The sequence below is a fragment of the Dermacentor variabilis genome, chromosome 3 (genome assembly GCF_050947875.1).
Source record: "Dermacentor variabilis isolate Ectoservices chromosome 3, ASM5094787v1, whole genome shotgun sequence".
In the NCBI taxonomy this organism is placed as follows: domain Eukaryota; kingdom Metazoa; phylum Arthropoda; class Arachnida; order Ixodida; family Ixodidae; genus Dermacentor; species Dermacentor variabilis.
This window is the reverse complement of record NC_134570.1, coordinates 215354463-215377734: the sequence shown is the minus strand read 5'-3', so window position 1 is coordinate 215377734 and position 23272 is coordinate 215354463. Positions and strand designations below refer to the sequence as shown.

The 23272-nt window shown below is 48.0% G+C and overlaps 1 protein-coding gene across 1 annotated transcript in view; it reads right to left on the bottom strand.

The window, feature by feature from the left end:
- Positions 1-23272, bottom strand: part of LOC142575019 (testis-specific serine/threonine-protein kinase 3-like) — a 191388-nt gene that overhangs the window by 48010 nt on the left and 120106 nt on the right. The window contains exon 4 of the mRNA XM_075683993.1: positions 19784-19958. Coding sequence (XP_075540108.1) covers positions 19784-19958 — 175 coding nt within the window. The remainder of the gene's footprint in view (positions 1-19783; positions 19959-23272) is intronic.

Below are 23272 nucleotides of genomic sequence, written 5' to 3'. Positions count from 1 at the left end.
TGATTACGCTAAAGCACATAAATAAGCACTACTGAGCACAGTTTCCACTGGTAAAAAGGGGAATTATTAATGCCAGGTTGGGGTCTAGGCGTTAAAAACATAATGCGAGACTGTAAAGCATTAGAGGTTCTAATGTCAGGCCAAGTTTCAACAGGCTGGTATACTGTCATTACGCCAGTTTGCATTAGTTCAGGTGAAATTTGAAAGGCGTCGAGCAAAAGCAACGAATTCGTAGATAAAGTCAAAGCAACAAGTGTGCAACTATTCAGGATCGACATAGGAGAGCTCACGAATTGAAGCAAGCAGGTCCTAGACACAAAGCTGGAGTCCTGCATGCAGCTTCTATGAATGCATTATTTATTTCAGGAAGTCAATAGGGGATGCCCTCTCATTGTGGCAGGATGAATATAGGCCAGCCAGGCGACTGTGATAACGTACCTCTAAGCAACCATCACGCACCGCTAAATTTGACTAGGGCATCTCGTCTGGCAGCTTATTGCCGAGGGCGTGACTGCTATTGCGTATTTAATGAAAAGGAGAAAGTTCACAAAAGCAATAACCAGTTCAAGTCAAATATATCGTTCTCATTTAAAATAAAGTTGCAGTTTCACCCACAGACAAAGCGTCGATTACGATAGAAAATCATTACACTGTTGTACAGAGTAACGTTAGTAGGCTGTATATATTGGAGTAACATTTACCTTTTCTAGCTAAATTATCAAAGATGGTGTCAGGTTCGCTAAGGCAAACCTTTACTGATCTAACTCAGTGGCCGCGGACACTTGCTGCCAAAACTAGCGTTATAAATAGAAACAGCAGCGGCGAGCCGATGCTTCCGTCTACCTCTGGCTTCAACGCGTCTGGGAAATCTGAGATTATGCCACCTGCAACACTATGAGAGCTCGCGCGCACATTACACACGAAGTCACAAGCCATCTTGGCTCGTGAACCTTCGAACCCGCTGGAGGTTACCTCCAAGGTCATAGGCTGAAAATTTTCATTTTTCCGTGGGGATCTGGGGCCCGACCACCTTTCCGAACCCCATCTATATATATATATATATATATATATATATATATATATATATATATATATATATATATATATATATATACATTGTTACGTGTAGCTGAAGCCCAATGTTATGTACAATTTATTTACAGGGACGCTAACGGAAGATCAAAATGGCGACGCTAAATCAAGCGGTCGACCATCATCCTCCTCTTCTTCAGTGCAGCAACACTGTGGCGGCTGTTCCGCAGTATCACCCCCGGCAGTAGAAGCCCCATCCCGGTGCTTAATCTACACATCCGCGGCTAAACTTGTGTGGTATGGCTTTAGTCTCACCACGTGAACGATGTCACTTGCAGCCGACGATGACGCTGAGAGGTCGGCGGAGATGACTTCATACGTGACATCGGTCACTTGTCGCACCACACGGTATGGGCCAGTGTAGCGCGACAGCAGCTTTTCGGAAAGGCCCACACGTCGAATGGGTCACCAGAGAAGCACCATAGAACCCGGAGTAAAGTGCACGTCGCAATGGTGGCAATCATAGAGGTGTCTCTGATGCTCCTGTGAAGCCTCGAGACGGGTGGGGACGAGCGTGTGCGATCGCGTCGCGGGCGTATTCAGTGGCTGAACGCTTGGCGGAGGGCAACAAAGTGTCTAAGGGCAACGCGGGTTCTCGGCCATATAGGAGATAGAATGGTGAATAGCTGGCGGTGTCGTGACGCGATGAATTATACGCGAACGTCACATATGGTAAGTGAAGATCCCAGTCGTGGTGGTCGGTCGCGACGTACTTGGAAAGCATGTCGGTGATGGTCCGGTTGAGGCGCTCCCTGAGGCCGTTGGTCTGTGGGTGGTAGGACGTGCTGAACTTGTGCTTCGTCGAGCAGGAGTGGAGGATGTCCTCGACGATTGCCGACAGAAAGCTGCGGCAGCGGTCAGTGAGTAATTGGCGCGGAGTACCGTGCACTAAAATTATGTCATAGAGCAGAAAGTCAGCAACGTCAGTAGCACAACTTGTCGGAAGGGCTCTGGTGATTGCGTGCCGCGTAGCATAATCAGTACCGACGGCGACCCATTTATTTCCGCAGCCCGAGAGAAGAAACGGTCCAACCAGGTCTAGGCTAACACGGAAAAAGGGTTCCGGTGGGATGTCGATCGGCTGGAGAGATCCAGCTGGAGGTGTGGAGGGCTTCTTCCGGCGCTGACAGGGCTCACAAGCGGCAGCGTAGCGCCGCACGGAGTGGGCGAGACCCGGCCAAAAGAATCGACATCGTACACGGTCGTATGTGCGCGAGACGACCAAGTGTCCAGCCAAGGGAGCGTCGTGAAGTTGTTGGAGGACAGTCGAACGCAGGTGCGACGCAATTACGAGTAGAAGGTCAAGGCCGTGTGGATCGAGATTGCGGCGGTTTAATGTCCCCTCCTTAAGGAGAAACATCCGGAGAGAGGCGTTGCCAGGCGTTGACTCCAGGTGATCGATGATGGCTCGTAATGAAGGATCGCGGCGTTGCTCGTTGCCGATTTCAAGCAACTGGGGCACAAAGAAAACGCAAGCGATGGCGTCCGCATCAGTTGTTTCGTTAACGGTTTAGCGGGACAAACAAACGGCATCCTGGTGCAAGCGTCCCGTCTTATATACCACGGAGAAGGTATATTCTTGCAGGCGTAACACCCAGCGAGCGAGTCATCCCGTGGGGTCCTTGAGCGAGGATAGCCAGCAGAGAGCGTGGTGATCAATGATGACACGAAAGGGACGTCCGTACAAGTATGGACAAAACTTCGCAACAGCCCACACAAGAGCGAGGCACTCGCGCTCTGTGATTGAATAATTGCGCTCGGCGGGTGATAGAAGTCGGCTGGCATAGGCTATAACGCGATCATGTCCACGCTGGCGTTGTGCTAACACTGCTCCTATGCCATGACCACTGGCATCAGTTCGAACTTCCGTTGAGACAGACGGGTCAAAGTGGGCCAGAATTGGAGGCGTGGTAAGGAGAGTAGTGAGCTGCGAAAAAGATGCGGCATGGTCGGGTCCCCAAGAAAATGGGGCGTCTTTCTTCAAGAGGTCGGTAAGAGGACGTGCGATTGTCGCAAAATCCTTCATAAAGCGTCGGAAATAAGAGCATAGGCCTACGAAGCTACAAACATCCTAGGTAGACTTCGGAACAGGAAAGTTCCTAACGGCGCGAATTTTGTCCGGATCAGGTCTCACGCCTCTGGGGTCTGCGAGGTGTCCAAGGACGGTGATTTGGCGGCGAGCGAAGTGACATTTTGACGAGTTCAGCTGGAGACCGGCGCAACGGAAAACGTCAAGAATCGCTGAAAGACGGTCTAGATGCGTGTCAAATGTGGGCGAATAAACGATGACGTCGTCCAGATAGCACAAACAGGTGCTCCACTTGAACCCCTGAATCAAAGAGTCCATCATTGGTTCGAAGGTGGCGGGTGCATTACAGAGACCGAAAGGCATCACCTTGAACTGATAAAGGCCGTCAGGGGTAACAAATGCAGTCTTTGTCCATGTCGTCGACGGATATCTGCCAGTAGTCGGACCGTAAGTCGATAGAAGAAAAATCGATGGCACCGTACAGGCAGTCTAGAGCGTCATCAATACGTGGCAAAATGTACACGTTCTTTTCTGTGATTTTGTTCAGGTGACGATAATTTACACAAAAACGCCACGTTCCATCCTTCTTTTCGACAAGTACGACGGGAGAAGCCCAGGGACTACAGGAAGGCTCGATAATGTCATTTGCAAGCATCTTTTCGACTTCCTGTTGGATAACAGCTCGTTCTAACGCAGAAATACGATATGGACGTCGGTGAATAGGGCTCGCATCACCAGTGTTTATGCGATGGGTCACGAAGGACGTTTGACCTAAGGGTCGATTGTCAAAGCCAAAAATGTCGCGATAGCCATAAAGAACGCGGCAAAGAGCTTCAGCTTGAGCAGGTGTAAGGTCAGAGGAAACAGTCTTCCCAACGTCGACGTCAGTACCGTGCAATGAGGTCACGGTATGGGCTGAGCTGTGACGATCTTCCAGTGTGAATGGCTCGACCTCATCATCCTGCAAAGCGCTAATTGTAGCCAATGAAATCCCCTGAGGGAGAACTTGCGTGGTTAGCGCGAAATTGACGAGGCGAAGGCAGGTGCGGTTGCCAGTAATTGTCAGCACAGTGTGCGGAACGGTAACAACGTGTGTAAGTATAACTGCCGCAATTGGTGCGACCACGTAATTACCGTCAGGTAAAGCTGGTGAGGACAAGAAGTCGACGTGTGTCACAGAGTGAGGCGGTAGGCGAATAAAATTCATGCAGCTCAAACGGCTTGGAGGCGGGTCCACAGGGCCGGCAAGAAGAGGAAAGTCAAGGCGAAGGGAGCCGCCCGAACAGTCAATGACGGCAGAATGATTGGCAAGGAAATCCAGACCGAGAATGAGTTCGAGAGGGCAAGGCTCGATGACGGTGAAGAGAACGACGGTGTCTCTGTCAGCAATGGTGAGTCGGGCAGAGCACATGGCAACAATAGCGACAGTCGCTCCGTGGGCTACTTGTGTAACTCGGTTCGGGGTGGCCGTCAGAACTTTCTTGAGCCGACGGCGAAGAGCAGCACTCATAATGGACACATGCGCCCCAGTGTCAATCAACGCACACACAGGAACATTGTCGACGAGAACGTCCAAAAGATTTTTGTTCGTGGGTAATGTGAAGCGAGGGTTTCGTGCTAATGTCGTCATTGCAGCTTCACTTCCAGAAGCTGCACTGCCTAGTTTTCCGGTTCGGGGGTGCGGCGATTAGGTCGGAGAAGGAGCACGGCGAGATGGGGGCGAACGAGATTGACGACGTGAGGGAGAAGGCGAGCGGGAGTAGCGGGGTCGTGTCAAAGGTGTCGCAGGGTCAGATGATGGAGCGGGCATAGAAGGGGCGTAGGAAAAGGACGCGCTAGAGGGGCGAGGGTGGTAATTAGGAAAATAGCGTGTCGGAGAAGCCCAGCGGCTGCGGCAGTGGTGAGTGACTTATCCAATGCGTCGGCAGTTAAAACAGATCGGCTTGTCGTCCACGGTTCGCCATTCGGAGGGGTTGCGCTATTCATAAGAGTAAGAAGGGCGCGGTGGGGCCGTGCGTGGAGAGAGAGGTTCCGAGCATACGGAACGAATGGAGTTCAGGCCGACGTTGGACAACTCTTGACGGACGACGGCCTGGATCAAGGAGATTGTCAGCGGAGAATGGTCAGGTGATGGGAATGAAGGGGCCTCCGGTTGTGCCGCTTCAACATCACGACGAATGATGCGGGTCAAGTTGTCACATCGCGACGGCTGGTGGAAGAGGTCCTTACAGGATGACGTAGCAGCTGTGTTGGGAAGTCGCGTTATGTGCTGGGATACCCTGCGGCTTTTATCATGCTCGAGACGCCGGCACTCCTTGAGGATCATATCGATGGTGGTGACGTTTGTAAACACCAGTAAATTGAAGGTGTCGTCAGCAATACCTCTGAGGTGGTGATTAACCTTATCGCCCTCAGAAACGGTAGGGTCAGCCTTTGCACAAAGGGTCAAGACTTCGAGAATGTACGACACGTGGGACTCGGTCAACGTCTGCACACGTGTGGAAAGGGCTTCTTCGACATTGACTTGGCGACCGAACGGATTAGCAAAAAAGTCGCGGAGCTTCTCTTTGAAGAGATCCCAGCTCGAGATCTCCTCTTCGTGAGTCTGGAACCACGCAAGTGGAGCTCCGTCCGAGAGGTAGTTACGGCGGTATAGGAGCCCGTCACGAACAGCAAAGTGCTGTGCTTGGCGACGCAATGCACGGCCAGTAGAAGGCCCTGATGGGTCTGACAGAAAAGCCAGCATAGCAACAATCCATGGATCCTTCTGCTGCTTAGAAAGCATACCCGTGGCGGTGAGGAAGGACTCGCATATTTGTTCTTTTTGATGATTGGGCTGACCTGACATTGGGGAGCGAGACAAGGCATCCGCGTCCAAATTTGTACGGCCAGAGCGGTACAGCACTCAAATATCATACTCTTGGAAGCGAAGCGCCCATCGAGCGAGGCGGCCTGAGGGATCTTTCAAGGACAACAGCCAGCAGAGTGTATGGTGGTCCGTGATGACGTCGAAAGGGCAGCCGTGGAGGTAAGGACGAAACTTAGTTATGGCCCAAATGATAGCAAGGCATTCTTTTTCTGTAATGGAACAGTATGCTTCCGCTTTCGTGGGTGCGCGCCTAGCGAAGGCAACAACGTATTCATCGAAGCCAGTCTTTCGTTGCGCAAGAACAGCGCCAATGCCGACGCCACTGGCGTCTGTGTGTATTTCTGTCGGTGCGCTTGGGTCAGAATGTCGGAGTAGGGGGGGTGAGGTTAGAAGACGACGCAGCGTCGTGAATGCGGCATCGGAAACTGGCGGCCAGGCCAAGCGGTCGGGGTTACCCGCGAGAGGCTGCGTCAAAGGCGCTATTATGGTGGCGAAGTTGTGGATGAAACGACGAAAATAGGAGCATAATCCGACGAAGCTGCGGCGTTCTTTTGTGCTCTTTGGTCGTGGGAATTCGGCAACGGTTTGGAGTTTTGTTGTATCTGGGAGCACACCATCTTTCGAAACAACGTGGCCAAGGATGACTAGCTGCCGGGCGGCGAAGCGACACTTCTTTAAGTTGAGCTGGAGTCCAGCATCGGCAAGGCAAGTGAGCACCCGTTTGAGTCGGAACAGGTGAGAAGAAAAGTCCGGGGAAAAGATGACAATGTCATCGAGATAACAAAGGCATGTCTGCCATTTGAGGCCACGGAGGATGTTATCCATCATTCTTTCAAATGTTGCAGGCGCATTACAGAGGCCAAAGGGCATTATTCATATAAGCCATCAGGCGTAACAAATGCTATTTTCGGGCGGTCTGCATCAGCCACGGGGACCTGCCAATAACCGGATCGTAAGTCTAAGGACGAAAAGAATTCGGCGCCTTGGAGGCTGTCCAGTGCGTCGTCGATGCGGGGAAGAGGATAGACATCTTTCCGGGTTATCTTATTTAGACATCGATAGTCCACACAAAAACGAATAGTCCCATCTTTTTTTGACCAGCATTACCGGAGAAGCCCAGGGACTGTGTGATGGCTATATCACTCCGCGTCGAAGCATGCCTCCTACGTGCTCATCGATGACATGGTGCTCCGTCGCGGACATACGGTATGGACGTTGGCCTAGAGGCGCGTGGCTGCCGGAGCCGATGTGATGAACGGCTGTGGAGCTACGTCCTAAACATTGTTTTTGGAGGTCGAAAGAAGTTCCAAATTGGTTAAGGAGGTCGACGATCTGCGCGCGCTGACTCGTAGTGAGGTTAGGATCAATCAACGGAGCAAACTTCCGGTCCCATGCAGGCGCAGGCGCAGAGGCAGGGAGAGCCATGGTGCCAAGGTGCAGAGGAGTCAAGTCATCAGGCACATCGTACACAGAGCTCGCGTCGAATTCATCAGCAAAACCGAGGCACTCGCCACGATGTAAGTTTGATGGACACGAAAACGGATTTGAAAGGTAAAGTGTGCTGGAACCCTGGCGAAAGGGAAGGAGGGCAAAGGGAAGCAAGAAGGGATAATGGCGTGCAGCAAGTTGAGATGGCGTGAAAAGAGCTGTGGAATCGCAGAATGCAGCACAGCAAACAGATACAAGGGCGGAAGAGAAAGGAGGGATATCAGCGTCGGTGGCGACGAACACCCGAGCAGAAGGTGGAGGCAAATCTTCAAAAGGACTGCCGCAAAATGGACTCAGCGCAAGTTCTGCACGGCCACAATTAATAATAGCGTGGTGAGATGAGAGGAAGTCCTATCCTAGAATGATGGCATGAGAGCAGCGGGGAAGAACAACCAACTCAATGTGGTGTAAGCTGTCTTGTATGGCGACACGGACGGTACATGTTCCTAAGCGCTCAATTGGCTCAGCGCTGGCTGTACGTAGCGAAAAATACAAAAAACAGCGTTGTGACTTTTCAGAGCATACGGCGAAGCTGGTCGGCAAATACGGACACGGCGGCACCCGTGTCGACAAACGCGCGAACGGCGACACCTTCGGTAAAAACTTCAATGATGTTCATAGCGAATAAACGAGGGCTTGAGCAGTTCGACGAGATCGCAGTTCTTGCCTCCGGAACTGCACCTCTTAGTTTTCCTCCACAGCCGGAGGGCGGCGGACGATAGGGAAGAAGGAACGTCGACGGCGAGATGGAGACAGGCGAGTCGTGAAGCTTCGGGGAACAGGAGATGAAGGAGCGAAGTGCGGAACTGGTGGCGAATAGCGGGACTGGGAGGCAGTAGCATTCCCTTGACATCTCGGAGTATCGGGAGGATACCAACCCCGCCGGCGGCAGAACCGTGCCACTTGGCCAGCAAAGCCACACGCGAAGCAGATCGGCCGGTTTTCTTGGGTACGCTACGGATTATCAACAGGGGGCCTAGGTAGCGGTGCACTGTTTTGAGCTGGGCGTAGGGGCTGCGGAGGCGCGCAGAAGCCGCTTCTGGGCAAGTAGTTCGCAGCTGGAGAAGGCGAGGCGTAGAAGCGGCTTGTGGGGGTGTAGTGCGCAACTTCAGGCGGTGGTCTTGGCCTGGCGACGACGGCAGCGTACGTGAGCGGAACCGGCGCTGAGGGTGGCTGATTAGCGAGAGGTAGTGCGTCGCTGACTTGTTCGTGTATGACGCGTGGGAGTTCCGGGGACAAAGAGGACTCAGGCGACTGGGCAGCAGGCAGCATTGACAGTTGGCGCGCGACTTCTTCGCGAACGAATTCCTTGATTTGGTCGAGGAACGAGGAGTGGGCGGGAGCAGCACTGGAAGTGTCAGTTAAAGCCGAAATCGTGTCGTCGGGCGCGGCAGCTCGGCGCGTAGTAAGGCGTTGTTTGCGGAGCTCATCGTAGCTCTGGCACAGTGTAATGACCTCGTCAATCGTTTGAGGATTTTTCGCCAAGAGCATTTGGAAGGCGTCATCCTCTATGCCCTTCATGACATTCTTGATCTGTTCAGAGTCGGGCATGGCGGGATTATTGCACCGGCAAAGGTCAACTACGTCCTCAATGTAGCTTGTGAAGTTTTCACCCTTTTGCTGAGCGCGACTACGCAAGCGGTGTCCTGAGCGTAGCTTGCGCACAGCAGGGCGGCCGAAGACTTCTTTGAAAGAATGGGTAAAGGCTGTCCAGGTGGAAAGGTTGGATTCGCGATTCCGGAACCAGAGATTAGCGACTCCAGAAATATAGAAGTTGACGTTAGTCAGTTTAGCTTTGTCATACCATTTGTTATGCGCACTCACGCAATCGCATGACGAAAGTCAATCCTGCACGTCAACGTCGTCGTTGCCGCTGAACACCGGAGGATCTCGTTGGCGTAGAGCACCGGAGCAGACAACAGGCGATGCCAGGGGAGGATCGGGCTGCGCGGCTTCCTGAGGCATGGCAGAAACGGTAAGGAGCGTCCGGCTGCGGAGTTACAGGTTTGGGAAGGGTCCAGCACCTCCACCAAATGTCAAGAGGCGTTATAGTTCGATTACTAAAACGCTCAGATAGCAGAGAGCACCGCTGCGAAAGGACACAGAGCTTCGGCAACACAGACACAAGGCTTCCAACCACTCGTTGTCGTCGCATTTCTCTAAGCAGGACCTATGCTCGTTCTTCTTCAGCACAATATATATATATATATATATATATATGTGGGGTGACGACCTTTATGCGAGTTTACAAGCCCTAATAATAGGAGTCAGTTCCATTTCACAGCCGGAGTCCTCTCCCACCACCAAGAATCGGGCGTCTCTCGGTAGCCTGATTTACCTTTGTATAATTGTCATATACTTCGCTGTCTCTAATAATGCTTCGCTTTTCCGGCGAAACTGCAGCCTCTCTCTTTTCTTTCTTTTTCTGTGATTCCGAGTACAAGCGCTCCTGCGCATGACTGCTCTTGATTCTGATTTCGATTGAATGCGGCTTGGCCTCATTCCGGTTACTGAGTGAATTATGTAGGGTGCCCCAACTATCGTGCACCAAGACTAAAAGCAAGAGTAGTTGGGCTACTCGAAGAAAGCATGGTGCATATTGTTTCCAGAACAGTGGAGTTGCCGCCAGTAATTCTTCTGTTCCTGAAATTTAATTCGACAATTGCAAGTAATTTTCTAGTTCGAGAATCAAAGTGTCAATGAGGCCTTTTGAGGCACCCCCAGGCTCCCCCAAATGACATCTAACTGCTGTGTTTTCGGAAGTTAGATGTTTTCAGCAATAGCTAGGCAACGAAAAGAAAGAGTTCAGGATCGCCAGTCAGTCTCTGGAATCTCTAGAGGAGTACGTTTACCTAGTTCATTTGCTCACAGGGAACCCTGATCATGATAAGGAAATTTACAAAGAATGAAAAAGGGTTGGATCGCATACGGCACACATTGTCAGATCCTAACTGTAAAGCTTATCGTTATTATTAAAAAGAAAGGTGTAAAAGCAATGAATTCTACTGGTGTTAACAGATGGCGAGAAACTTCGCGACTGACAAAGAAGCTAGAAACCAAGGTAAGGACAGCGCAAACAGCGATGGACCAAGAATGTCAGGTGTAGCGTTAAGAGAAAAGAAGAGAACGGTGCGGATCAGACAGAAAACATGGACATCCGATATTTTAATTGAAATGGAGACAAAGAAACGGAGCTGGGCAGGTCATGTAGCCCATAGGTTAGGTAGTCGGTGGACCATAAGGGTTACGGAATGGGCGCCAAGAGAAGGGAGGCGCAGTAGAGGACGGCAGAAGACGAGGTGGGCTGATGAAATCGAGAAATTTGAAGGTGCTAGTCGGAATCAGTTACAGCAGCACTGGGGCAATTGCAGATCGAAGATAGGTGTTTCGTCCTCCAGTGAACATAAAATAGGCTGATCATCATCATTTATCATCATTTTTTTTCCTTAAGGACCCTTGTCGGGGTATCACATAAGGGGGGGGGTTAGAGAAGATAAGGATAGAAACAAAGATATGGTTACAATTACTTACAAGACTCAGCCTATGGATTCACATTAAAACAAACAAACAACAAAAAACAAGAGGCACGCTGAATAGAATGCAAAAGCAAATCAGCAGAACAGTCACGATGTGAGACGGCAATCGCAAAAGAAAGAAGGCACAGTACGGTGATTATAAGGTTAGGGTTTGAGATGATGAGTAAGCAGCTGCTTGAAGATAATGAGGTTGCGCTCATTGACAACTCTATCTGGTGAATTGTTCCACTCTATAATGGCGCTAGGCAACACGATTGATTAAAGGAAAATGTTGAACCATGCAAGCGCTGGATGCTGCAAGAGTTAAAAAGGCGACGAGATGAACGGGTTGGTGGGATTAGAAGCCTTCCATGCAGTTAGGGGAAGTTATAATAAAGTCGCTGGAAAAGGCACAGTTTCGCAATTTTCCGACGCAACACCAATGGTTCGAGTCCTAGAGATGACTGAATCGCACTGACACTTTCTTCACGGCTGTACCTGGAAGTGATGAATCTAGCGGCACGATTTTGTATTGATTCTAACATATTAATTAAGTAAGCTTGGTGCGGGCTCCAAATAGCTGAGGCGTATTTAAGTTTACTTCGAATAAAAGTTTCGTAAGCTAGTTTTCTTGTGGATGAGGGGCACAGCGCAAGGGTACGTCTGACGTAACCAAGTGATTTATTAGTGTCGGTAGCCAATTTTGTTGTATGGTCAGACTAGGTCAACTTGCTATTATTAGTGATACCGAGATAACGATACGATTCAACGGTGAATAAGGCTGTCGAGTTTAAAAAGTACGGGTGATTCTTGTTAGAGTGTTTACGGCATACCTGCATAACTTTGCATTTGGAGATGTTAAGTTTCATTAAAGAGTTGGAACACCAGGTTTCTCGTGAATGTAAGTCTTTTTGGAGCATTGCATGGTCGGCTGGGCCTGTAATGCGACGGTAGATTACGCAGTCATCTGCAAAAAGTCGGATATTGGATGATATGCCGTTGGGAAAGTCGTTTATGAAGATGAGAAAGAGAAGGGGACCGAGGATTGACCCATGTGGTACTCCGGAGATGACGCTAGCAGTGGTTGAGCAATGATTTCCGATAGCTGTGTACCGGAATCGATTAGTAAGAAAGCAACGGATCCATGGCAGTGCGAGAGGGTCGAGACCGAGGCATGAAAGTTTGGCCAAAAGCCGCTGATGGGGAACACAGTCAAATGCTTTGGTGAACTCTAGATATATGACGTCAGTTTGAAGTGATGAGTCTAAGTTCAGGTGAAGTTCAGTAATAAATTGAAAAGGCTGCGTATCGCACGGCAAACCAGGCCTGAAACCGTGCTGATTGTGAAAAAAGAAGGAAGGATCACCGAGATGACATGCTATTTGCGAATATATTATGTTTCAGGAGTTTACAGGGAATACTTGCTAAGGAAATGGGGCGATATTTGGAAGGATCAGAGTGGCTGCCTGACTTATATACCGCTACAACTTTACTAATCTTCCAGTCATGTGGAAGTGAACTATCAGTACTGGACTGGGTAAAAATTATTTGTAATATTAGGCTGGAAATCGCTTTCGTACCTTTTAGTATCTTAGCAGTGACGTTATTTGGCTGGGAGGCACTAGAAATCTTTAGGTTATCAACAAGTTTCATGATGCCTTGAGAATTAATCGTAATGGGAAACATGAGGGGAAAACTGTGGCTGGGCAAATCAAAGTCCTTCAGTGCAGGCTCACGAGTGAAAACAGAAGAAAAATATGAGTGCATTACGCCTGACCGCTGATCATGCGGCACGTTTGAACCGTTAGGATAAGTCAAGGAAATGTTATTGGAGCTATTGTTTGGTTTCAGAATATTGCAAATTTTTTTTTGGTTTGACACGTGTGATGTTAGGCAAGTCATGGTGGATGAACTTCTTTTTGGATTGTCTCAAAGTGCTAGTGTATTTGCTCAGGCATTTGAAGTACTTGTCCCACTTTGAACAAGATTTACAGTGTTTCGCATCACGAAACAGACATTTTTTTCCTTCCCGACAGCCTCCGAAGTGTGTTAGAAAACCAGGCTTTCCTAAATCACCGCGAATGCGAACAAGGAAACATGTCTCTCAATAAGCCATAACACTTTATTCTAAAATAACAACCAGTTTTCACCTACTGTACGAGAAGGAGCAGTCTCACGAAAAATTTTTGAAAAATTGTTCAGTTCAATGTTAATTTTGCTAAAATCTGCTCTGTTGTAGTCCCTAATGTATTTAGTAGAGGGCTGTCTGAAAGGAACTGGAATGCAGAGATTAAATAGGAGTAATTTGTGGTCGCTTAGACCAGCAACGGATGAAAGCGATTTTATTATTTTGGGGTTAGAAACAAGGACAAGGTGTAGAATGTTCTCCCCACGGGTTTGCCATATTAACCATCTGGGTAAAGTTGAATGTAAGGATTGTGTCAAGAAAATCTTTGCATTGCCGGTTGTGTGCCTCTAGATTTGCCCAGTTAATGTCCGGAAAATTAAAATGGCCACGGAGCATAAAATTCGCAGACGGGAAGCGTCAGTAAAGATTCGCTAGTACAGAATTTAGTTCATGGTTGAAAGAAACATCACAGTCAGGAGCGCGATAACAGGCAATAATCACAGTCATACTTGGCCGAAGTGATATATTTACACGCAAAATTTCACGTTGACAGTTCAATTTGGTGACATATGAATGAACACTTTCTTTCACAAAAATCAAAATGCCGCCTCCCCTGCGCCCCAACCTATCAAGCCTGTGAACAGCGTATGTTTCGCTATCATTTAGTAGCTCGTGGTCAGCAATATTTGGATGCAGCCAAGATTCCGTGAGTATAGCAAGGTCAGTAATGATGTCTTTCAAGATAGATTCTAGGGCGTCTTTCTTAGGCAGGTAAGTACGCATGTTTGCGAGCAAGACCGACATATTCTTATAAACAGGGACAGTAATCGAGGCGAGGCAGGTCTGGGGGGAGAAGAGGGACGCGCATGCCTGGAGAGACGCACTGACCGCTATGCCGTCAGTTCAACTATACAATCACATTCAGCATTGTACGTGAATTGCTTGCTATCAAGCAGCAGCTTGTCAAAGCGAAGTTTAAATGATCTGCCACTCTGTTGTCCATGAAGATAAAGTTTCCTTCGCGCCTGTTGAACTCTGGCTGAGTAGTCCTCGCGAATCGAAAAATTCTTGCCCTTGAGCTTAGAAGCTGCTGCAGGAATTCTTGATTTAGCTTTAAATCTTGCGTATCTTACAACAATAGGCCTAGTTTTGTCTTGCTGGTAACGACCAAGTTGGTGTGCACGCTCCAAGTCGTCTGTACTAACGGATAAACCGAGTTGCTCGGAGAAGAACGATACTATTTTTGTCTGGGACTCAAGCCAAGTCTCACCCTTTGTGTCTTGACTTCCACAAAAAAGTAAGTTCGAACGACGCAGGCGATTTTCTGCATCATCGCATTTTTCGGTAAGAAATTTGATTTCAGTGGAAAGTTTTGCAAGGCTACCATTCACGTCCGCCTTTAAACCTATATCGTTTGACTGAGTCGACTGGACAATATTTTCCAGGGTATTAACGCCAGCCGAAAGGCTGGTCACGAGGGTCTCGATGCTATTCTGTGATGCTCCGATTAGAGAAAGTTCGGACACAAAAGAGCTTTGTGATGTTCATATGCGAGATATGGCATTTGCAATAGTTTCAATGGACGGCGGTGAAACGTCATTTGGTCTTGGGTTTAATTCTACGTCGCCCGACAGCGACAGGAGCAGAGTAATTATGTTAGCATTGATGTACAGAGATAACATTTCACACAACATCCCACAAGTTCCAATAACACAAGGCGGGGGGGGGGGGGGGCACGACACCGCAAGAAAACAGCGATTTCCAGAGCGGACACAAGCCGCGTTCGGAAGGTAACTGACCTGCGTCAAGAAGGGGATTTTTGTGACCACTGTCGTTGCGGTGGCGTGCCCCAACTGGCCCCAGTCCGGTGGTGCAATGAAACAAACCTCGCGAAATATGACCAATACCAAGTGACTGCACTCCCACCGGCATCATAAAGCAGCACCCTCAAATAAGCTGATTGGAAGCAACTGATTTGCCTGTTGCGAACCCGAAAAGACAGCGTATTAATTACGGCAGGAGCACCAACAGCAGGTTTCGCGGCTTCTCAGCTATTCCTTGCCCTGATTTCTACGTCACACTTATTATCCGTCTCTCAAGTTCGACTGACTGACATTGATAATAAAAGTCCCTCGATAACCTCTTCCGTGATTTGGTATGCGCATAGCCAAGTAAACATTAAAAAAGCTTGAAATGATTCAAAGGAAAGCAATTAGATTTGTTTACAATCCCGACAGTTTCTTTACATTCACCACCACACTTCTAGATAACGCTAACCTGGATACATTGCAGACAAGAAAACAACATGATCGTTTGAAACACATGTTTTTACTTTATCGGGACAAGCTGCGCATAAACAAGGACACGTACACAGAATCCGTTAATCGGTAATCCACGCCATCCGACCACCTAAAAAAACTGAGGGATTATTCTTGGAAGACAAGAGCTTTTAAAAATTGTTTTTTTCTGCGCACCGTTACTGAATGGAAAGCTCTTTCTGCCGATACAGTAAATTGTACTGTTGAGTCGTTCATGGCAAAGCTGCGGCAAGAATCCACTTGACCTTACCTAATTGTACATGCCCCCCCCCCCTTTTCCTATACGGCCTCGTTCAACGCACGCTCACTACGCTTCAATTGACGTTTTCTAGTACTTTTTCAGCGTGCTAAAAATATTTGCTTGGCGTCATGTGTATCTTTCGGTGTTCGCAAGGCGTAATGTTTTACAAATGTATCTTTCTCTGATTATGGTATGTTCACTCATTGCGGAGATGTTTGTCAAGAGAGGTCTGTGGCCGTCATTCTGCCCTTGAATTGTAGAACATTTAGTGTTCGAGTTCCTAGCGTTTGTTTCTTGTACCTGTGCATGAATCACGTTCTACCTAGTACCTGCATTGGACTTGCTCCGGCAACATTTCCTGTTGCGCTTCTAGAATTGTTTCTCTTTGTTTCCAAATCTGTTTTTGTGTTATAAGCCACTCCTGCCTAAGGCCCCATATGAGAGGTCGGCAGTACTCCTGAAATAAATAAATAAATAAATAAATAAATAAATAAATAAATAAATAAATAACGTGGCCGAAGCGCCACTCTGACCACGCACGAATCGCGAAAAGCAATGGAATATACAAAGAATGTTTGAAACTCCCGCCTCTGCTTATACCGAATCGACAGTGCGTGCGCGCAGCTATATTTCACGCCAGAAATTTGCTTCGAACCAAAGCCAACTTAAAGGGACGGTTTTAGTTTTCATGTCAGTGTATGCGCGCTCCAAAAACAGGTGCATGGCACGAAATGAAAGCGAAATAAACAGACCGGGATGCGACGCACGTGTTGAGAAAAGGCAAAACCGTTGGTTAAAAAGTAAATTACCAATTCTAAATGAGCCGAATTGGCAATTGGGACGCCTGCACAAAAACAAACAAAAAACACGTTGGATTTCAGTGTGCCCTTATTATCTATAAATCTTTAAGCGCCGTTCAACGCCAGCTGCTGCCTACAGGACGTGTTCGAATGGGTGTCCTGCAGCTACGCAACACTGAGTCCGCTTTAACCCATCTTCACTGGCTTTCTTGATGACAGACACTGGAGTTTTAGGGCAGACGTCCGTTATCTTGTCGTTATCTGACGTTCGCCTCAATCACGTAAGCAAGCTCTTTCACATAACCTCGAAGAAAACAATCGAGTGGCGAGAGGTCAGGTGACTTTGCCGGCAAATTTACAGTCCCGTTCCTTCCAATTTATTGCGCATTAAAAGACTCATCCAGCCGATTTCGTGCTCGGCTACTACGTTGTGCTGGTGCTCCATCTTGCTGATACCACATAAGTGGAAGACATGACAGCGGGAGTTTGATGAGAAACACATCCACTACTCCTTCAAGGATTTCTTCCAGGTAACGCTGTCCAATCACTGTGATCGAAGAAGATGGGACCGATTATAGCACCGGGATAAACTCCGAATCATGGATTGAACGACCACTCGTACTGGTCTCGACTGCGCTTTACGCAGTGTGCAATGTAGTAACTCCAATAGTGTGCATTATGCAAATTTACCTGCTCGTTTCTGCGAAAATTGGCTTCATGTGTGCACGTGATATTGCCCAAAATGTCTGGTGACTCATCGGCTTTCGTGAGAACCAAATTGGAGAAATCTAGACGATTGTACAGGTCCCTATCTTCCAAGCACTGTTGCTGGTTAAAGTTGTACGGCTGAAAGGCCGTCGTTCAGTATCCTCGAAACTGGTGAGTTGGTAATTGGTACCTGGGCGGCCACGTCCCATACGCTAGCATGAGGGTTGGCGGCCATAAATGCTAAAACATTCGTGTGTCGGCTAGGACTCGAAGATGGAGTTCTACGCCGTTGTTTCGCGCCGCTCTCGGTTTGTCTCAGGTTTTTATCATTTGTGCTGATAGCCGACGCGTTTGGTCTACCACCACACTTCCATGACTGATATATATTTACGGCCTTCCTCTTGTCATTTCCAGCTCTCAAGACAATGACCATTTTTACCTTCTGCTCATTAGAGAAAGAGATGGCGATTCGGACGAAACAAAAGGCACATTTAAACCTCTGTTCTGGCGCTCTCAATTGGCTTTCGTTGTGATAGGTTTCGTGCCAAAAAAAAAGAAAGAACATCCGTGCACTTTATCTACGCTAACACAAGAGCTGTCACAGCTTGTTTCCAACTAACACCAAACGCGACGTCTTCGTTGGCCGAGGCGCGGAAGATAAGACCCGAGTTCCACCCCAATGCTTTTCTTTATTTCCTTTATTTCGTTATGGATAACTCAGAGGGAGCCTGTCCGAGGGCGCTGCTTTATGAAGCAGGTGGGGGCTCAGTCACGTGGCATTTTTCAAATTTCGCGGGGTTATTTACTGTTGGAAAATAGAGCGCAATTTGTACTTGGCTAAAAATACCGCAGTTAGATCTCCCTAAGCTGTGCCTACAAATGCCTCACTGACACTTTGATAATTAGGACATCACGTCTCGAGTTAGACAATTGGTTATAATTACCTAAATAAAGCTCAATAATGAAAAAATTACTGGCAGCTGCTGCACTGTACCGGAAACACTATGCACTTGCATTTTTTCTAGTAACGCAATTGCTCTTTTTTATAGATTAAGTGCATGATAGTTAACTTTGACACCCTGTATATATTTTTGACCTCTGCATGCCAGTAACGATGTTTCCATCCCGTAATAAATGCTTGAATAAATAGCAGTGTTTTTTAATGAGTCATTAGCTTTGCTTACTGGAAAGAGAGGCGATACTGAGACACATATACTTAACGTGCATTTCACACGGCTTTGATAAAAAGCTCTGCCGAAGAGGTCACGAAAGTCTACAGGTTTTTTTCAGGGTCAAACAACCACGCATAGCGTTTTGAACCGAGGTGAACATACAGCAACATATGCATTCTCTTAGCATAGAAAGAATTGTTGATAGGCTACCTCCTTCTCTTTAGAAAATATAATAATATTTGTCCTGTGTATATATCTAAATATATTGTGCATATGCATGGTGTTTACAGCGGAAATTTAAAATAATGTTGAAGTGAGAAAGCACGAATGAGGCAGCCGCTGCTCATACTTCCAGTGCAATTGTTCTCATCTTGTCAAGATTTGCAGAAATAAAGCAAAGTATGAATTAAAATCTGTGCACGTCTATGCCAGCAATAATGCACTGAGCGATTACCCAAAACAAAATTTTAATTGATAAGCTCGAGGCAAGTCAAATGAAACCCCAAACGGCGCGGGCGGCAGAACTCTGGCACTGCCAGGTTAGTTTGGGAGCGGGGCGGGCTCAGCCTACTCCGAAAAACTCCGGAGGGGGCTCGGGCCCCGCAGCGGCCCCGTAGTCGGCGCCCATGTGCAAGGTAACACGCATCCAAGATAACATGCGCAGCAACGACTGGCTAGGTCAATCCCCTGCTTTCCGTTCCTTTCCTTCAGCGCGCGCTCACCTCCCTTCTTATCTTCATCAAAGAGAGGGGGCGGGGCATCAAGTCCCTATCCATCTCGACTCGTCGTCTCATGCTTTCCCTCGGGCCTACTGCAAACGAAGCCGCAAGGTGCGATATAATCTTATTGCACTTCGAATTTATATGGAACGTCACTTCAACGGTGATGGTGGCGACGATGATGGAAGTTCGCCTGCAGTGCCTCTGTCATTTATATCACAAAAAAAGCAGGCGCATGGTTCAGCCACCCTTCTGCCAGGTGCCGTGCAAAATTGCGGTTGCGGAATTGTTAGTCAACGTATATGTCTGCCTTTAACTATCACGTTTATTTTTTACGATTAGGTGTCCGTATGTCAATATTGTTTTTAAATTCGGTTCCGCGTTGTTCCGCATGCGTGATCACTTCTACCTGTATAGATGTGTAGTTTCCTCAAAAAATTATTTCGCATCTAGAACGTGCCTTCTGCTGTATTTCCTCTGTGTTCAGTTTTTTCGTCGCACTTGAAAATGTTATCAAGACTAACGTCAGCCATCTAGCCCGGTTATACATTTTCTGCAATGCTTAACTTTACCTTCTCTCATTGCTACGGATTTACAATAACAAAAAAGGTATTATTTCTGGATTTCAAAGCGTCAGGGTCCTATTGGACGTTGCGCAACTCAATCGATGTGACGACGGCGTAGGCGCGCGAAAGCATTCTCACTGCAGTATCGTGCGAAGCTGAAGTCGGCGAGCTTCACGTAGTTTGTCGACGTGAACAGGATGTTCTCGCACTTGAGGTCTCGATGGGCTATGTCCTTGTAGTGCAGGTAAGCCAACGCGCTGGCCATCTGCATAAAGTACTGGTATGCTCTCTTCTCCTTGAACCGCTTCACCTTCTGCGCAAAGAATGCAGAACATTAGATATCAATAATATAATGTACGTGCGCTATACCGTCAAGGTATTAAAAACGGCTTCCATTCTATTTTGGCAAGGAGACTTCCACAATTTTTTGAAAAATATTTAGCGCTGCCCCCACTGCGCCTGTCTGTCATGCGACGTCAGGAAATCGGCAAAAACACTGATCTTTAATGACGTTTACACACTGATTATGGATGATTGGCACCAAAAATGATACGAAATAGCGAGCCCAAAGAAATACATTGACGGCATTGCCACCAAGTACTGACTGATTTCATTCGTTGAGGGTGAAAAAGATTTATAACCACAATCACTCTTTTTGGGCCAGTGACGAGCCCTACTGGTCCAGGCATTTCTTTTCGCCCACTGAGCGCCATGATCAAGCAGCGATATTTTCGTCGTTATTGGTGTGAATACCGTGTGATTAAATCGGGCCAGCTTCCCAGTCAACTGATTCTTTGAGGGTGCAGTGGGCAGGAAAGACGCAGAAGTCTAGCTTGCCTGAGTTATAAAAATGGCAGTGCAAAGTGAAGTGGCTGCAGCGACAAAGGTCGCCCCTGCAATGCCGCAATAGACGTATAACAGTGAAAGATGGATGGATGGATGTTATGAGCGTCCCCTCTAGAACGGGGTGGTGGGTTGCGCAACCAAGCTCTTGCTATTATACTGCCTAATGTCCTATATAAGTTAAACAATAAAAAAATAATAATTAACACCATGAACTCCCACAGCCAAATTTTCTGATACCCTATTGCTAATTGTGCTTTTGTACGTGTCCGTTTTTTGTCGTTGTCCTACTTTTCGTCCACGAATCCTCCAATCGCCTCTTACTAACGCCTATTGCAGCCATGTTTACTTTTCCACTGCTCCCGCTGAACCTAATAGCTTCAAGGAGGTCAGTGTTGCCTAAATCGACCGCTAGGTAGACGTCTTCACATTCTAATAAAACATGCTCCATAGTTTTCCTAGCTTTACCGCTGCAGGCACATGCTTCTTGTTCCTTCTTATATCTCGCTTTATAGGTGCGTATTCTAAGGCATCCCAATCTCGCTTCGAAAAGTAATGAGCTTCCCTTTGAGTTATCATAAATTATTTCATTTCTGATTTCGTTTTTCTCTTAAGTAGTTACTCATGGCAGGTTTCCTTTCCATTGCCGCCACCCATGAGATTATTTCAGCCTCTCTGACTTTCCGCTTGACCTTCTTTGTTGCTGTGTTGCCCACCCTACAGGCAACATACTTGCTGGTAAGCTTCCTAGTTCTTTTCCTCCACTGTGAATCAATGTTTTTCCTGCACAGGTACCTGAACACTCTCCCAGCCCATTTACTTTCTTCCATATTCCTCAGCCGTTCTTCATACCCAATTCTACTGCGAGTTTCCCTTACTTCAAAACTAGTCCAGCCCATATCACCCTGCAGAGCTTCATTTGTAGTCTTCCCGTGAGCGCCCAGTGCGAGGCCACCCCCTGACCTTTGGTTCCCATCGAATCCTGATTGTTCCCCTGATTTAAAGCAAATAACCGCTTTTCCAAAAGTAAGTCCTGGAATCATTACACCTTTACACATACCTCGGAGGACCTCGTACCTATTGTATCCCCATAGCGCTCTGTGCTTCATTATGGCTGCATTTCTCTCCCCCTTCACTGTTATTGTTTTTTCCTGTGTTTCCATATATCTATTGCCCTCGTTTATCCATGTAACAAGGTATTTATATTCTATTACCCGAGGTATTTACTGGCCCTGTATCTACACGGTCTGTTCACTATTTTCATTGAATACCATAACAACTGGGGCCGTTTTCTGTAGCGGTTCGCTTTGGAACCGGTTCGGTCTGGCTGTTGCCATTGGTCGGCGCTTCGTTGTCGTCATCCCTGGTGGGCGGGACGACAAATTTTGTTGAAGTCACACGGGTTGTCAATTATCTGGAAAGGAACCGGTTCCCTGCTACGAGAGGAACCGCGGAGAAGTGGTTCGCTCGAGGGTCGCGCGCGGTGGAGAGCATGGTGTCGAGGGTTGCTAGGGCAACCGTGGCTGCCGGCTAGTCTCGCGCCAGCTGACGAGCCGGCACCTATACGAGACGAGACAGAGACGGCAATGGCGGCTTTTTTGGTTGTTTGGCTGCTGGTGAGCGCCGAAAGACAACGACGCGACGAGAGGCAACGACGCGACGCGTTCGGCATGACCGAAGAAGAGTTTCGAAGGCATTTCAGGTTCTCCAAAGACATAGTGCGACGTCTTTGCGATGAGCTGGAAGAACATCTCGGACCTCAAAGATTTCGTGGTGTCGACACTACGATGAAAGTGCTGTGCGCGCTGCGGTTTTTCTGCCACCGGGAGCTTCCAACATTGCGTCGGGAATGAAGAAGCGATTGCACTGTCGCAGCCTTCGGTAAACCGGATCATTACAGCCGTCGCCAAGGCCATTACGGTTGTGAACAAAGAAAAAGGATGGGTTAGATTCCCATCCACGGCGCAACAGAAAGCCGCCGTCAGCTGTGCTGGCCCAACACACACGACGCCTTTGCTAGGTAGGGGTGCTCCTCGACAAATGAAACGAGTATTTCGCGCTGCCTCGCTGAAACATGAGGACGCAGCCGCCTGTCCTTGTGCGACGACATCGTTTCGGTTTCGGCGCGCGAACAAGTCCAAAACGTAAACAAAGCTAGCGAGGCAAGTTGTTTGCATAACGTATGGCACACCACCTAGCGACTAAATAAGAAAACAACACAAATGAAATTACAACTCCCAGTAGCCGTCTGCGCCGCAAGCTCCCATTTATTACTGAAAATTACATTTGCAGTGTTCTATACAAACCAATGTTTTTTTATCAAACCAGCAACATCCTTCAATTGCTACACCGTCCCCTAAGTACAAACAAAAATGATGACGTGTCTTCCGACAGACCTCCGCTCGTTGATTCGTTTCCCTCCCACCGCCCCGTTCCACTCTTTCTCCGAGTGACGTGATCCAGACGTAACAGCCAGACCGAACCGGTTCCAAAGCGAACCGCTACAGAATACGGCCCCTGATTTTCTAACACTAAATTTCAAACCTAAATTGTTGCCTTCCTGTCCACAGATATTAGCCAGACGTTGCAAATCATTTTGCTTGTTAGCTAGCAACACAATACCGTCCGTATAAAATAAACGTGTAAGGTGCTGCTCTACTACTGTACCCACCTGTTTGTATGAGAGAATAAAGCCGATATTATTTCCTTCTAGCGCCCTCTCCATCCTCACCATGTATACAACATATACAGCAGTGGGGATAAAGAGCACCCCTGCCTCAGTCC